This window comes from Suncus etruscus, chromosome 11, assembly GCF_024139225.1.
Source record: "Suncus etruscus isolate mSunEtr1 chromosome 11, mSunEtr1.pri.cur, whole genome shotgun sequence".
In the NCBI taxonomy this organism is placed as follows: domain Eukaryota; kingdom Metazoa; phylum Chordata; class Mammalia; order Eulipotyphla; family Soricidae; genus Suncus; species Suncus etruscus.
The window spans coordinates 99,287,421-99,302,473 of NC_064858.1; the positions used below are offsets into that span (position 1 = coordinate 99,287,421).

Here is a 15,053-nt window from a genome sequence, read left to right on the forward strand (position 1 = left end):
AGAAAAGAAAAGAAAAAGGAATTGAACTATAAGGCCCTTTCCCTTCTTTCCAAAGTTAATATATAAATTTATAAGTCATGTATGAATTTTAAAAGATGCCTTATTTGAGCAAAATATTTCCATGTGCTTAAAATAATTCCATGTCAGCCACTTTGCAATGTGTGATGTGAATGTATTTAATTTTTCTCAGTTCAGAAAGTCAGGATCAGAATGCCCTTCAAAGTGGAAGTAGCTTGGACAGCATTATCATTGGGTAAAAACAAGTGACCAGCCCTGTGGTATGTCCTGGAACCAGTGCTAGACTTTGGGGAAAAGTAAGACTCTAGGCTAGAACAAGGTCCTTAGACCCTCCTGGCTGTCCCTTAAGAGATTCCTCAGCTTGTTCGTGGCTGGACTCTATAATATCCGTTTCCTTGGTGTCCAGGTCTTCTACTAAGTACAACACATTATGGAAGATGGAAGAGTCACTCACTACGTTGGTCCCACTGATCTCTGAGGAAGTCTCTGTGTCGAGTAAGAGAGTGGGCTCAGAACTCACAGGATCTGGACCTAGGCCTGCCAGGGAGGTTTGGCTAGACTCCAGGAACCCCGGAAGGCTCCACCTTTTGGGGAACATGTCATTCTCGTCCAGGTAATCATCTGCATCAAAGCTGAGGGGGTTTCTCTCAGGTTGGCCAGCAACAACATTTTTGGAAGCGAGGTTTTGAGGTGTCTCCTCTGAGGGCAGTGGGCTCAATTCCATCAGGTCCTGCTGCTGCCCAGGTCCACTTGGCTGAACCCCAGTAAACACCAAACTTTGGGTAGAGCTGGTGGAGTCCCGCTGATGGTCTTCCACAGCCTCTGCAGTGGTGATCAGCACCTCAGGAACCTGTGGCATTTTTGTGGGGGAGGCTCTCAGGCTGGACTGGGGGGTCAGGCTCTGCAAAGTGCTGGTGCGGCTGGTCTCCCGGATCATAGACAGTTCTCCCAGACTTGTGTGCAGCTTGGGGCTCCCCTCCCGGGCTCTGCTTTGCTTCCTGAAGGCTGTGGTCCGGTAGGGGCTTCTTGGGGGCACATCCAGCAGATCCCTGGTTGGACTGAGGTCAACCGAGGGGAAGAACACAGAGCTGTCGCTCGCCTGCCGTCCATAGGTTCTCCTCCTGGGGCTGGAAGGATGGTCACTGGTGCTCAGGAATCTCTTGACTTTCCTAATCACGGATCTGTGAGGGCCATGCTTCTCAATGCCCCACAGCCAGTCCTCCGCAGGCATGTCGGACCCGGACAGCCTGAAACACACAATGACAAAGTGTGTGATGGGCACTGGGGACAGAGTTTCCATGCATGGAGAGAAGATTGATGACAATGTTAAGTCACAGGAATTGGACAAGGAATGGGGAAGAGGACTTTGAATTTACTAGTAGAGGTTTTCAAATCTTTTGATGCCACCCAGTTCCCTGTAAAGCTCTTTTCTTAATTGTATTTTGCTTAGACTTTAAATATGGAATTAATACAAGGTGTTTTAATTAAATTAAAAAAAGAATTATTATTGTGTTAGAACACTAGAGAAGTTTCAGGTGTGTAGCATTAAAAAAACTAACTCAAAGAGATAGTTTAAAAACCAAGCATTAAAAACCAAACCAAGCCATTTTAGCCTACTGCTAAACTGCAGTAGGACACTTGCCTTGCATGTGGCAGACCCTGATTTGATCCCTGGCATCCCATATGTTCCCCTGAGCACTGTCAGGAGTGATTCCTGAGTACAGAGTAGGTGGAAGCACCGAGCACTGCCAAATGTGACCCAAAACCAAAAAAGACAAACAGCTCCCAAACAAATCAAAACAAACAACAACAACAAAAAACCTAAAACCCCAAAACAACAGCAGCAACAACAAAACTCCATAAAGAAAACCAAAAACAAAAAAAAAAACAACAAAAAAAACAAAAAAAAACCAAAACCAAAATCAAAACCAACAAACTCTATAGATATATTACATTAAGATTCTCTCTAGGGCCTGGAGAGATAGCACAGTGGCGTTTGCCTTGCAAGCAGCTGATCCAGGACCAAAGGTGGTTGGTTCGAATCCCGGTGTCCCATATGGTCCCCCTGCCTGCCAGGAGCTATTTCTGAGCAGACAGCCAGGAGTACCCCTGAGCACCACCAGGTGTGGCCCCCCCAAAAAAAAAATTCTCTCTAGGGGCCGGTGAGGTGGCGCTAGAGGTAAAGTGTCTGCCTTGCAAGAGCTAGCCAAGGAAAGATTGTGATTGTGGTTCAATCGATCATGGTTCAATCCCCGGCGTCCCCTATGGTCCCCCAAGCCAGGGGCAATTTCTGAGTGCTTAGCCAGGAGTAACCCCTGAGCATCAAACGGGTGTGGCCCAAAAAACAAAACAAAACAAAACAAAACAAAACAAAAAGATTCTCTCTAAGGGAGGGCTGGAGTAGCACAGCAGGTAGGGCATTTGCCTCGAATGAGGCTGATTTGGGTTCTATTCCCGACATCCTGTATGATCCTCTGAGCCTGCCAGGAGTAATTTCTGAGCCCAAGAGCCAGGAGTAACTTTTGAGTGCTGGGTGTGGGTTCCCCCCCAAAAAATCTCACTGGGGCAAAATAGATATTACAAAGGTTAAGACACTACATGGCTGTATCTACTGCAACTCTGGTTTGAATCTCAGCACCACTTGGAATGATCACCATGTGCAGAGCCAGAAGTAGCCTTTAAAAATTGCTGGGAAGGCCATGACTTTCCCCAAAACATTATCACTGAAAGTCCCATTCTGCCTGTCACAGAACAAGGGATCTCTTTTAAATTCTTGAGTTGAGAACCCGATAGAGATTTTCCCCCCTGTAAAATGTAGCTATTGTTTATTGCATTAGATGTGATAACCGGGAGCTATTAAAATCAGGAGAACGTCCAAAAATCAGCCAAACTTCATTCAAGTAAAGCAGTGGTCCTCAAACTATGGCCCGCGGGCCACATATTGTATTTGTATCTGTTTTGTTTCTTCATTGCCAAATAAGATATATGCAGTGTGCATAAGAATTCGTTCATAAGTTTTGTTTGTACTATAGTCAGACCCTCCAATGGTCTGAGGGACAGTGAAATGGCCCCCTGTTTAAAAAGTTTGAGGACCCCTGGAATGATGGCATCATCACATAGTTGAACTTTATTGTCTACCATACTTCACCCCATCATGGATACATCCTGATTTTACTGTGATGTTAGCATGATTAAAGCAAAAGCTTTACATATCACTTATACTCACTTTTCTGCAATGAAACTTGTGATTACACAGTGAAATGTGGTATTCATGAAAGAGATGAGAATAAAAAGGCAACTAACATATTTTGTGTTCCTAAGAAAAAATAGTTTTCACTTTAAGGATTGACCTTCAACCGGAGATTTACCCTCTAGCCTACACTAAGAGTCTTGAATATTAAGACTATTGCTTTCTCTCGCCCTTCTTACAGGTAAACTAAGGCAAAGTTTTCCTGCCCCACAACAATAGCTCAGAGCTGGGGCCGTAGCGGTGGTACAAGCGGTAGGGCATTTGCCTTGTATGTGCTAACCTAGGACAGACCTAGTTCAATCCCCCCGGCTTCCCCCAAGTCAGGAGCAATTTCTGAGAGCATAGCCAGGAGTAACCCCTGAGTGTCACTGGGTATGGCCCCAAAAAGCAAAAAACAAACAAGCAAAAACAAAACAATAGCTCAGAACTAAATTAAGATACATAATATAAGATACATAAATTAAGACACATAACAGCTAACGTGTGTGTGTGTGTGTGTGTGTGTGTGTGTTTGAGTCACACACGTCGGTGCTCAGGGGTTACTTCTGGCTCTGTGCTCAAAAATGGCTCCTGACAAGCACAGGGAACCATAGGGATGCCGGGATTCAAACCACTGTTGGTCCTGGGTTGGCTGCTTGCAAGGCAAATGACCTACCACTGTGCTATCTCTCTGGTCCCAACAACTAACCTTTTGATGTATCAACTCCACGTGGTCCTTCATTTTATCTTGACAGTGCTTATGATTGATGTTGTTGTTTTTATTTTATAAATGAAGCAAGGGAGCCCCAAGGCCTTACTCTAAAACCTTTGTTCTTAATCCCTGTGTGGAAACTGGTCCAGAGAAGGTGAGGTGATGAGCTGGAGTGGAAGAGTGATAAAGACAGTAGGGCCCGGAGAGATAGCACAGGGCGTTTGCCTTGCAAGCAGCCAATCCAGGACCAAAGGTGGTTGGTTCGAATCCTGGTGTCCCATATGGTCCCCCGTGCCTGCCAGGAGCTATTTCTGAGCAGACAGCCAGGAGTAACCCCTGAGCTCCGCCGGGTGTGGCCCAAAAACCAAAAAAAAAAAAAAAGACAGTAGAAGGAACTTGTGGGGGCCGGAGAGATAGCACAGCAGTAGGGCATATGCCTTGCATGTGGCCTACTCAGGATAGACCTAGGTTCAATCCCTAGTGATTTCTGAGTGCAGAGTTAGGAATAACCCTGAGCACTGCCAGGTATGACCCCAAAACCAAAACCCAAACCAAAAAAAGAACACAAAAAAGGGAAGGAACTTGTGAATACTGAGGATGAATACTCTACCTTTCTTCTGCTCACTCAGGATTCAGGAGGGAGAAGGGAGGGCTTGTGGAAAGAAGACATATGTCACTGCTATGTACTCTTGGATTGGGTTCCACTTTCCTCTGGATGAACTTGGAGAGGTTTGCTATTTCTAGTCTTTTTTATTTGTTCGTTTTGGGGCCACACCAGGCAGTGCTCAGGGTTAGCATGCTCTTGGCTCTGTGCTCTGAAATCTCTCCTGGCAGGCTCAGAGAACCATATGGGATACCAGAAATCGAACCCATGTTCCTCCTGGGTTGGTCACTTACAAGGTGAATCCCTACCACTGCGCTAATAGCTCCGGCACCAGATTTGCTATATCTTTTTTTTTTTTTTTTTTTTGGGCCATACCTGGAGGTGCTCAGGGGTTACTCCTGGCTTTGTGCTCAAAAATCACTGCTGGCAAGCTCAGGGGACCATATGAGATGCCAGAAATTGAACTTGGGTTTGTCCTGGGTCAGCCATGTGCAAGGCAAATGCCTTACTGCTGTGCTATCCCTCCTGCTCTGTAAATTATCTTTTTTTTTTTTTTTTGGTTTTTGGGCCACACCCGGTGACGCTCAGGGGTTACTCCTGGCTATGAGCTCAGAAATCGCGCCTGGCTTGGAGGACCATATGGGACACCGGGGGATTGAACTGCAGTCCGTCCTAGGCTAGCGCAGGCAAGGCAGGCATCTTGCCTCTAGTGCCACCACGCCGGCCCCATAAATTATCTTTTAATAAGAATTTTTTAAATTAGATTTTAAAGCAAGTACAGGAGATAAAGACAAGAGCTAGTTGGTAGAGACAACTTACTCCTGCCTCAGATGATACAACTCTTTTCCACATCTGTGGGTTTAATCTTAGCAAGATTCTGAGAGAAACTGCTTGAGCCTTGCCCTTGTGCTATAAAGGTTCCTCCCACGCAACAGTGACCAGCCCTCCCCAGTGTACATAATGACACTGCTGTTGACAAGCTACTTGAACTATGCCAGCTGCCTTTCATGGGACATTAAGCGAAAAGGTAGGACAGCACTTTGATGGTGTAATGCTAAAGGGTAAAGTGAACAGCCAAAGAAAACAGCGTTCCTCTGTGAATTATCTATTATTGTCTATGAATAAAAGGTAGATGATTGAGATGATTAATGGGCTAAATGTTCCAGGCTGGCATCTGATTACAACCTTGTGCTGTTATTCTGAAAGCTGATGATATCCCTGTCTACTGGATAGCTCACTGGTCCACCCTCCATGCTGTGTGGCTTAGGTTTGGTTACATCGACTTGAGAAATGCAGACTCATGCTTCAGTGGCCTCAGCGACCCCAGTTCTTGGATTTCAGCAGGCCAGATGTCCAGTCACAGTTCTGGACTCAAGCGAGTTAGGAAATATGGCACAGCCACCTACGCGCCATTTGCCTTGGACTCAGAGCAGAGTCTGTCAGTTTCTTGGTTGTTCTCTGACTTACAGTCAGGATCAAATAATTTTTACTTGGACTTTGCCTTCCATAATTATTTCTAATGCACATTTTTGTAAAAAAGGACAAACTGGGCCGGAGAGATAGCATGGAGGTAAGGCGTTTGCCTTTCATGCAGGAGGTCATCGGTTCGAATCCCGGCGCCCCATATGGTCCCCCGTGCCTGCCAGGAGCAATTTCTGAGCCTGGAGACAGGAATAACCCCTGAGCACTGCCGGGTGTGACCCAAAAACCACAAAAAAAAAAAAAAAACAAAAACAAAACAAAAAAAAAAGGACAAACTTTTGAGACAATGATGTTTATTTTCTTGTCACTTCAAAAGTTTGTAAGTTCTGGGGCCAGAATGATGGCACAGTGGTAGGCATTTGCTTTGCATGTGACAAACCCAAGATGGACCTGGGTTTGATTCTCGGCATCCCATATGGTCCCCTGAGACTCCCAAGAGTGATTTCTGAGTGCAGAGCCAGGAGTAACCCTTGAGAACTGCTGGGTGTGACCCAAAACCCAAAATAAATAAAAAATAAATGGTTTTATTTAATTTTTTTTTTTTTTTGGTTTTTGGGCCACACCCTGCATTGCTCAGGGGTTACTTCTGGCTGTCTGCTCAGAAATAGCTCCTGCAGGCACGGGGGACCATATGGGACACCGGGATTCGAACCAAACACCTTTGGTCCTAGATCGGCTGCTTGCAAGGCAAACGCCACTGTGCTATCTCTCCGGGCCCGGTTTTATTTAATTTAAAAAGAGTTTATAAGTTCTAAGGTGGGAGAAAATATATAACTTGATGTTATTCTGTTTTTTTTTAATTTGTTTTTTGAGTCATACCTGGTCGAGTTCTGGGGTTACTCTTGCACTTAGACAGGCTTGGGTGAGCATATAGGATGCCTGGGATTGAACCTGGTTTGGTTTGGGTTAGCTGCATGCAAGGCAAATGCCCTACTGCTGTGCTATCACTCCAGCCCCTTGATGTAATTCTGTACATTCAACATGGTCAAGGGAATGGAGGCCCTGGGTGACAGATCAGTTGTTAAGTGTAAATTGTAAAATGGTCAGTGCTCTTGTGAATGTTTTGCCCAACTGATATGTTTTCACCAACTGATATTGGCTGGGGCTGTCAGTGAGATCCTTTCTGCTGTTTCAGACTATGGGTGGACCATAGTGAAATTTAGCCACTCACCTAATTCAGCTCATCAAGCTTCTGCCAAGATACATATGATCATATGATACATATGATCATATGATATATGTATGATATAACAGAGAAAAGGAATATATATACCTTATATATAAAAATTTGTATATATACACATATTTATATAACAATATATACATGTATATAAATATAGACTTAAGCCTATAATTATATATAAAGTTTTTATATACATATAAATATGTAAATTTGGTAGCAAAGAACATATTGAGCTGAACTTCTACAAACTTTATTTTTGGGCCACACCCAACAGTGCTCAGAGCTTCCTCCTAATTCAAGGATTATTCTTGGCAGTGCTTAGGGACTGGGGATTGAACTCAGGGTAGCTGCAAGCAAGGCAAGTAAGTACCTTACCCTCTGTACTACCTCTGTAGTCTGTTGAGCTGAACTTTGATCCTAAGTGGGAATCAAGGCAGGCAGGGAAGGGACAAAGGATTCCAGCTGCAATAAAGCAGCAGAAAAGCAGTAGGGGAGGAATGGGAATGAATTGAGTCTCTGTCATGCATATAGATAATTCAGGGGAAGCTGGAAGTAGCAAGGGATTGTGTTGGTTAGATCTTCTCTACTTGGCTGAAGCATTAGGAATTCTCCCAGAGGCCTCAGGCAACTCCTGATTGCCTTTGTGATTGGAAAGCAGAGCTCTAGTGCTGTGTGTCCTGGAAAAGCTATATTAAAAATAAGTTAGAGGGGCCGAAGTGGTGGCACAAGTGGTAGGGCATTTGCTTTGCATGCGCTAACCTAGGACAGACCATGGTTCGATCCTCTGGTGTCCTATATGGTCCCTCAAGTCAGGAGCGATTTCTGAGTGCATAGCCAGGAGGAACCCCTGAATATCACAAATAATAACATACAAATAAGTTAGAAAAGCTGTACCGAGAGAAGCGCATATGAGGGCACTATTCAGAAAAGCTTTAGACAAGATATGTGAGCTGGGAATTTCCACACTGTTAGTCAGAAAGTCTTTGAAGAGCATTTGGTGGGCTGTGAGGTTGTGAGGCTGTGACAGGAGCTTTGAAAAATCTCATCTTGAAGTGAAGAAGAAAAGCCTGGCAGGCTTATAATCATGGAACAACTCTGAAGTATCTTGCCGTGATGAACCTGAGACCTTGCCTCTGGTTCCATGCTGGGGCTGGTACTGTAGGCACACACACACACACACACACACACACACACACACACACACACACACACACACACACACACACAGAATAACCCTCTCCATATTTTGATAGTTATGGTTCCAGATAGAACAGCAGATGCTGTGGGTTTGAGAACAAAATGGCTTAAAACTTAGAGCATATGGACTAGAATATTTTATAAAATTATTGTCCTACTCAAGAAGCCTGAATTACCTTTTCAGGCATTTTAGACTATCTGCTCTTTTTTTTTTTTTTTAAGTATACCTTTTTTTCCCTTTTAGTGAAGTGCGATAATTTTATTGAACAAAACTTTCTAAGAAAGGTGAGAGGAGGGGCTGGAGACATAGCATGGAGGTAAAAGCATTTGCCTTGCATGCAGAAGGTTGGTGGTTCGAATCCCAGCATCCCATATGGTCCCCCGAGCCTGCCAGGAGTGATTTCTGAGCATAGAGCCAGGAATAAACTCTGAGCGCGGCTGGGTGTGACCCAAAAAGCCAAAAAAAAAAAAAAAAATAAATAAAAAAATAAACCAAAGAAAGGTGAGAGGAGAGAAAAAGGGGGAAATATGTGTTCAAGACAGAACAATGCTTCTCCAGCCATAAATAAGCAAGCAAAAAAAGGGTGGGGGAGCGATGGAGCAAGTGATAAGGCATTTGCCTTGCCTGCGCTAGCCTAGGATGGACCACGGTTCAATCCCCCGGCGTCCCATATGGTTCCCCAAGCCAGGAGCGATTTCTGAGCACATAGCCAGGAGTAACCTCTGAGCGTCGCCGGTGTGAGCCCAAAACCAAAAATAAACCAAAAACAAACCAAAACCCAAACCATTGAGACAAGCAAATGAGCTACACCTTTAAAAAGAGAACATGGGCTTGAAGAGCAGCCAGGGTGAGAACAATTTTGAGGCCCATATATAATGCCTGTTAACGTACCCCCAAACTATGATAGCAGAAACATTATGTGACAAAATGCAAGCTCTTTGCTATAGATCAGAGAAGGTTGGCTGAAAAACTGAGGGTATATATTCTGGAATTTACTTGGTCAGGGCATGAGAGATCAAAGGACATTCATAGAAAGTGCCATCTAGCCATTAGTCTTGAGAGGTCTGAGTTGGAGAAATGCCTTTGAGGGGAGGAAAATGATTTATTTGGGAATTTGTAGAGTGAGGTTTGCCACTGCCTGCCTGCTGCTCACTAGAAGGGACCTTGAGAGGCCCATTTAGTCTCTGAGGCTCAGCTATGTCCTCCCACCCTCAGCTTTTCAGTGTGTGAATGAGCTCAAAAGGAGGAATATGTGTGAGCAAGCTTTGAAAAGGGAGAAGATATGAAAAAAGACTGACAAGTCTCCAGACATGATTTCCAACTCAGTTTTTTACTTCTTGCCATGCTGGAGAGATACCAGTGGCACTTTTGTTTTTGTTTTTTGTTTTTGAGTCACACCTGGCAGCGCTCAGGAGTTATTCCTGGCTCTACGCTCAGAAATCACTTCTGGGAGACTTGGGGGACCATATGGGATGCCGGGATTCGAACCACCGTCCTTCTGCATGCAAGGCAAATGCCCTACCTCCATGCTATCTCTCCGGTCCCCTCCAGTGGCAATTTTAATTTTGCCTTTTCCCTCCCTCAAGCTGTCCTTGAAAAGAATCTACTACATCCAAGAGCTGCCCTTGACTGCTGACAGAGTGCAAGGGTTGACTGAATACTACAGTCAGGTACAGGCAAGACAGGGAACTGAGAAAGTAATAGAAGAGAGCAGGGTTATTCAAAAGAAGGAAGAATCCAATTGGCCTGACCATGCTGCTTGATATTGTCCCAATATTGATCAATAATGCTGAAGCCTACAGCATCCATGATTGAACAATATACACTATCAACACAGAAATAGAGAACATAATCATGAGAAAGGGTGTGTCTCATATTAGGCTATTTTTTTTTTTTTTTTTTTTGGTTTTTGGGCCACACCCGGCGGAGCTCAGGGGTTATTCCTGGCTGTCTGCTCAGAAATAGCTCCTGGCAGGCACGGGGGACCATATGGGACACCGGGACTCGAACCAACCACCTTTGGTCCTGGATTGGCTGCTTGCAAGGCAAACGCCGCTGTGCTATCTCTCCGGGCCCTCATATTAGGCTATTTTTGAAAAGGTTGAAAAAAAGATGGGACAGAGATTGTAAGCTATGTTAGGTGTGCCAAGCTAGATGGTTATATGAATCTAGAGGGGAGAACATGCATAAATTCTATAGAACAGAGGCATACATTCTTTTAACTTTAATTCTAATTATTTATTTATTGGGGAGGGAGGTTTGAACCATACCCAGCAGTGCTCAGGGACTATTTCTGGCTTTGTGTTCAGTGAAGCCTCTTCCTCCATTCTCCCTAGGTAACTTGACCTTACCTGCAAGACCCCGCCCATTCCTGGGAGGGGTCTTGGAAAAGGTAGATAAGGCCTTTGACCCAGGGGATTAGGCCCTTTTGGTTTTTGGCCAGGATGGAGGTCAAATGGAAGATGGCTGATAGGAGTTAAGATGCAGGGCTAGCTAAGAATGACTTAATGCTTAAAAGGTTATGATATAGGCCACACATGTGGTGGATAGGGTATGAATAAAGCTGACGCTTCCTGATGCCTGTCTCTGGATGAGTCTGATTCTGCCGTTCACCTAAACCTGGGACCCGCCAGCTGAATGGGGATTGCGGAGCCAAGTGGCCTGGGATGGCAGGGAAAAATCCCTCCATCCACCTCCATCCAGATTCATCATTAATTATTTAATGCAACATCCAGGGGTGAACAGTAGTGATGCTTGGAAAACCTTCTGCGGTGCCAGGAATTTGAATGAGGGTTGGCAAGATGGAAGGCAAGCATCTTAGATCCTGTGCTACCTCTTTGGCTCCTTTTCATTTTTGAAGTAATGGCAGGTTTTATTCAGAGGTACTGAGGAATGGAACGAAGAGGGTAAGAAAGAGACAATGACAAATAACAAGCTCAAGGGAGAGTGTGGGCTTCTAACAAAGGTGGAAAAGCCCTGGTACACAATCTAGGATAAAAGTAGGAAAAACCTGATCTCAAGAGGGGAGATGTGGGTACATATGTATACCTCCTTTTGGGGGGGGGGGGCACTCCCAGAATTGCACAGAGGTTACTCCTGGCTCTGTGCTCAGAAGTCATTCTTTTTTTTTTTTTTTTTTTTTGGTTTTTGGGCCACACCCTGTGATGCTCAGGGGTTACTCCTGGCTATGCGCTCAGAAGTTGCTCCTGGCTTCTTGGGGGACCATATGGGACGCCGGGGGATCGAACCGTGATCCGTCCTAGGCTAGCGCAGGCACCTTACCTCCAGCGCCACCGCCCGGCCCCTCAGAAGTCATTCTTGGCATGCTCAGGGGACCATAGGGGATGTTAGTGATGGAACCCAGGTTGGCTGCATACCTGCTGTGCTATCTCTCCAGCGCACATGGACACCTCTTTTTAATTTTTAATCTAGTGGTTAACAATCCAATCATCCGGGACTAGAGTGGTGGTGCAAGTGGTAGGGCATTTGCCTTGCATGTGCTAACCTAGGATATACTGTGGTTCGATCCCCTGGCATCCCACATGGTCCCTCAAGCCAGGAGTGATTTCTGAGCACCGGGTATACCCCAAAAAACAAAAAACAACCATCCCAAATTTCAGAATATCGGTTGGCCACCTAAAAGCCAGCAACCTCACCATCTCCTTTGCCAATGACAAATTTTTTTGGGCAAGGGTTAGTTCATGAAGGTCTCTTTAAGGATGTACAGTTTGGTCAGGGTGCAGGAGGGCATTTTTTTTTTTTATCTCCTGTTGTGTGAGGACAGACCAGGCCTGTTTTCAGACTTCATAAATGTAGGGCAAAGGGGAGCTCTTATGCGGGAAGACTCTAAAAGGGCTCTGAAGATTTCAGACTTAATGCATTTTTTTCTCCAAAGCAAGCTTTTGGTAAAGCAACTACTCTCTCTCTCTCTCTCTCTCTCGAGTACCATCAGTTAAACGAAGAGCTTCAGAAGACTGCAGGTAGAGCTACAGGAGGCTATTTGTTTTCTCAGTGCCTCTTCTAAAGTGGTATTTTGACATTTTTAATTCAAATAATAAGCAGTCATTTGACTAGGACTGAAATGAGGAACTTAGAGAAATGAGTTCTATATCATATGTCTATATTTTTTAAATTTTGGGGGTACACCCGGCGGTGCTCAGTGGTTACTACTGGTTCTGGACTTAAGAATCATCCCTCGCAGGTTAAGAGAACCCTATGGGTTCAAACCTGGGTTGGCTGTGTACAAGGCAAACGCCCTACTCACTGTGCTATTACTCTGGCCCCAATCATGTCAGAAATAACAAAAAAAATCAAGCTGGTATACTCAAAGTCAGGAGCCCTGGAGGGAATTGCTAAATTTCCTTAAGTCTGAAATTAGGGTTGGGGTGTATATACAGGAGCAAAGCAGAGTACATACTTTAGCTCATTCGTGCTAATGGAGTACATGCTTTAACCTACTAGAAGCAAATATTATTCTTTATTTATTTGTTTGTTTGTTTGTTTTGGTTTTTGGGCCACACCGGGTGATGCTCAGGGGTTACTTCTGGCTATGCACTCAGAAATCTATTCTGGTTTAGGGGACCATATGGGATGCCAAGGAGCAAACTGAAGTTCATCCTGGGTCAGCTGCATGCAAGGCAAATGCCCTACTGCTGCGCTACTGCTCCGGCCCCAAATACTGTTATTTTAAACTGTCTTCCAGTGATCTGGAAGGTTCTGTCTTCTTACCCTCTTTTCTACTCCCTTTCTGGGACCAGCTTCTGGCTAGTGGAGGAACAGATGGACACTCAGCTCAGAAAGCTGTACCTGAACCTGATGATCCTTCCTGTGCTTTCCGGCTCCTTCTCTGACAGTTTGAACTATTAGATCATGACAAATCTGGTCAAAGAAGAGCTATGTCTAGGTGTAGGTTGTGGCTCAGTGGTAGAACACATAGATGACTTGCAAGTTCAAGGTCTTGGGCTCAGTCTCCAGTAAAACACACACACACACACACACACACACACACACACACACACACACAGTAAAACACACACACACACCTTAGGCATATTCAACCTTGTGTTTCACTTTGGTTATCTTAACCTGGCCTCTTCTGGCTGATATAGAGCACAATTGTGGCTAAAAGTGGGAGTTCACTTGAAGTCCTCATTTAGTATTGCTATCACCTGGACTTTCATTAGAAAAGGAAATTAAACCATATTTACCTCGCAGATGGGTTAGAAAACCAAAATTTAGTGCCAGTGGTGACCCCATGACAGTATAGGGAAGAATCCTAAATACTAAAGATCTGAACTTAATGGGCTGGATCAATAACACAGCGGTAGTGTGTTTGTTTGCCTTGCACGCAGCCATCCCAGGACCAGCTTGGGTTCAATTCCCAGCATCCTATAGAGTTCCTAAACCTGCCAGGAGCTATTTCTGAACACAGAGCCAGGAATAATCCCTGAGCACTATCAGGTGTGACCCCAAAACCAAAAATAAATACATAAAAAATAAAAATATAGACTTAAGGCCCGGAGAGATAGCACAGTGGCGTTTGCCTTGCAAGCAGCCGATCCAGGACCAAAGGTGGTTGGTTCGAATCCCGGTGTCCCATATGGTCCCCCGTGCCTGCCAGGAGCTATTTCTGAGCAGATAGCCAGGAGTAACCCCTGAGCACTGCCGGGTGTGGCCCAAAAAACCAAAAAAAAAAAAAAATATAGACTTAATATGTTAATTTCCTCAGGAATTTCTTTCTCTCCTTCCTTTGTAATATATCAAGTGAAAAATCAATGTTCCCCAAACCCATTTTGGTGAGGTTAGTGGTTCAGAATTTAAGATATTGTTATATATTAAAATATATGACTTAAGATATTAATGACATAATGATGCAAAAGAATATAGTATGCAATATATTTCTGTGTAGAATTGCGAACATAGTCTTGTGTGTATAGTTAACTAAGAAAGGTTTACTAAATAAAACATTAAATTTAAAGTATATTTAACTACTGGTTTGTGCTCATGACTGACCCTAGCAGGGCACCAAGTGTGACGCTAAGGATCAAAACGGTGTTGGCCACAAAGAAGGCAAAAGCCTATCTCTTTGGCAGCATGAGGAAATCTTAACATGGTAGTTGAATTATGGCCCAAATTTCAATTGAACAAGGGCAGAGAAAGCAGTTTAAGGTTCCTGGACTTGGAATGTAGTTATAGATTGGTAGGACAGTTAGATTAATCAAGTGACGTCTCTCTTGTTCTGCTGGAGTGATCTGTGTCCTAGACAGCTACAGCCTTTCTTCGTTAGAAATCATTATCTGGAGGTAGTATTGCGGTACAATGTAGGGCCTCACCTATGCCAGGCAAGCTATCTATCCCTGACCCACATTCCCCAACCCTCTACTTCATAACTTTTTTTTACATTTCTTCCTATTTTTTTTTTTTTGGCCATACCCAACCATGCTCAGACTATCACTCCTGGAGGGGCTCAGGAGGACATGTGTGGTACTGAATCCAAACTGAGGTCAGCAGCATGGAAGTCCATCACCCCCATCACCCTTCCTGCTGTACAGTCACTCAATTCCCTTCTCCAGAATTTTGAGTCCTTATTCTCTCATAGGTGGATTCTGTCAAATACTTCAATATTTT

General features: G+C 44.4%; 1 protein-coding gene across 1 annotated transcript in view; it reads right to left on the reverse strand.

Moving 5' to 3' along the window:
- Positions 1-322: 322 nt before the first annotated feature.
- BEST3 (bestrophin 3) overlaps positions 323-15,053 on the reverse strand; it is a 43,005-nt gene continuing 28,274 nt past the window's right edge. Inside the window, exon 9 of the mRNA XM_049783027.1 lies at positions 323-1,265. Within this exon, the coding sequence (XP_049638984.1) occupies positions 323-1,265 (943 nt within the window). The remainder of the gene's footprint in view (positions 1,266-15,053) is intronic.